Source organism: Arachis ipaensis, chromosome B09 (genome assembly GCF_000816755.2).
Source record: "Arachis ipaensis cultivar K30076 chromosome B09, Araip1.1, whole genome shotgun sequence".
NCBI lineage: Eukaryota > Viridiplantae > Streptophyta > Magnoliopsida > Fabales > Fabaceae > Arachis > Arachis ipaensis.
The window spans coordinates 15,964,026-15,965,833 of record NC_029793.2 but is presented as its reverse complement, the minus strand read 5'-3'; the positions used below and the strand labels follow the sequence as shown (position 1 = coordinate 15,965,833).

Genomic DNA, 1,808 nt, shown 5'->3' with positions numbered 1-1,808 from the left:
ATCATACACAATTAATATTTTGTGTTATTAATAATAGATCATGACTATTCTTATGTGAAATTTAAGTATTGTAAACCTTAATATTTTGTGTTATTAGTCATTATAAGACTATAAGTTAATGTTTATGTTTAGAATGCATAAGACTTTAGACTAATACATAATATTGTGTTATTTGTATTGATTTAAATATTTGGTATTATTAAACAATATTAGTATTGATTGTGGTTATGCTTTAATATTGATTGTGGTTATACTTTAATTTTGAAAAAAAGTTGGTTCTTGTTATATTTTTCTAAGTGAATTTTACCATGTTAAATAATGGTTGAAGTCTTGAAAATTTAGATATTTTTACATGCTAGCTTACAAGAAGGTATCAACGTAATGTAATGTTAACGGCCCGATTTTCACTCGGTTTTTACCCGGTATAATTGTGGTACGAAAATGTATTAGTTTCATCGAGTCTAGAGTCGGGTTCGGATCTAATAAATAGACCCGATGTATATTTTAGACCGGATCTGGGTCACATCAAACCCGATTTCACTCGACCTATACACCCTACTTTTCACCTAGAGACAGAAAATGATCAAATAAATACTGGAAGTGGAAGATAACGGGCTAATGAGTCCATTGGGAAGCCCAAGTCAGTTAGGATCAAGAAAGCGTTGGTCTTTTGTTTGGAAAATGCCCCCAAGAGGTAAAACCAATTGGATTATGCACAAATATCCTCTTACAGTTGCGTCTAAAAGGACTAAAGGAGTAATCTTATCATCTTATGTTCTACCAACATCCCCACAAGAGCGCAAGCCATTTTTAAAGTAACAAGGCGGCTTGTATCTCTTACTATGATCTACGATCTTCGCATAAGCTTTATTGCATTATGACAAGAACCACACACTCGCATATTTTTCATCGCGGTTATTGTACTGCCTTCGACGGTGCTAAGCAACCGAAATGCAATTGCAAGCCGTTCACTATGGTAAGACAGTATTTGTTCCTTTTGCTCAACTTCAACATCATGCAAAGCAAATTGTTGATCAGGAACATAACCTAATTCCTTTAACTTGACTCCTAATCAGTACAGCTTTTCTCAGTGAGAGGACGCGACGTATCTGCAGAAAGAAATTCATGCCTCAGTCCGTTTAAGGTTAGCCAACTGGATCCGGGTTGTTTCACAACTCTGTTATCTTTCATTGTTCTCCTTATCTCATCTACTTCATCCCATCGGTTTGAAGCTGCATACATGTTAGAAAGCAACACATATGCATCACTGCAATTGGGCTCCATTTCAAATATCTTTCTTGCCGCTCTTTCAGCTACATGTAAATTAGAATGCATCCTGCATGCACTCAGTAAGATCAGCCAAACCATTGAATTTGCTTTCACAGGCATGCTTGTCACCAGTGCTTCTGCTTCATCCAGCTCTCCGCACCTGCCAAGTACATCCACCATACATGCATAGTGCTCAACTGTCAGTGTAATTGATCTTTTCTGGCCAAAGTATCTGAAGAGACACTCCGCCTTTTGAAACATCCCAGATCGGCTACATGCAGAGAGCAAACCAGTTAAGGTGATTTCATCCGGATCAATCTCACGCAGCATTTGTCTAAAGAGTGTAAGAGCCCACATGCCACATCCATGCTCTGCACAACCGACAATAATAGAGTTCCACGATACAATACTTTTCTCACTAATCCTTTTAAAAACAAAAATTGCATCACCAATATAGCCACATTTACTATACATGACAACAAGAGAACCTCCCACGTACACACTACTTTCCAAACCCATCTTAGTTGCTGCTGCATGAA

The 1,808-nt window shown here is 37.3% G+C and overlaps 1 protein-coding gene across 1 annotated transcript in view; it reads right to left on the bottom strand.

Moving 5' to 3' along the window:
- LOC107619745 (pentatricopeptide repeat-containing protein At5g46460, mitochondrial) overlaps positions 646–1,808 on the bottom strand; it is a 2,509-nt gene continuing 1,346 nt past the window's right edge. Inside the window, exon 2 of the mRNA XM_021111487.1 lies at positions 646–1,808. Coding sequence (XP_020967146.1) covers positions 1,069–1,808 — 740 coding nt within the window. The 3' untranslated portion in view covers positions 646–1,068.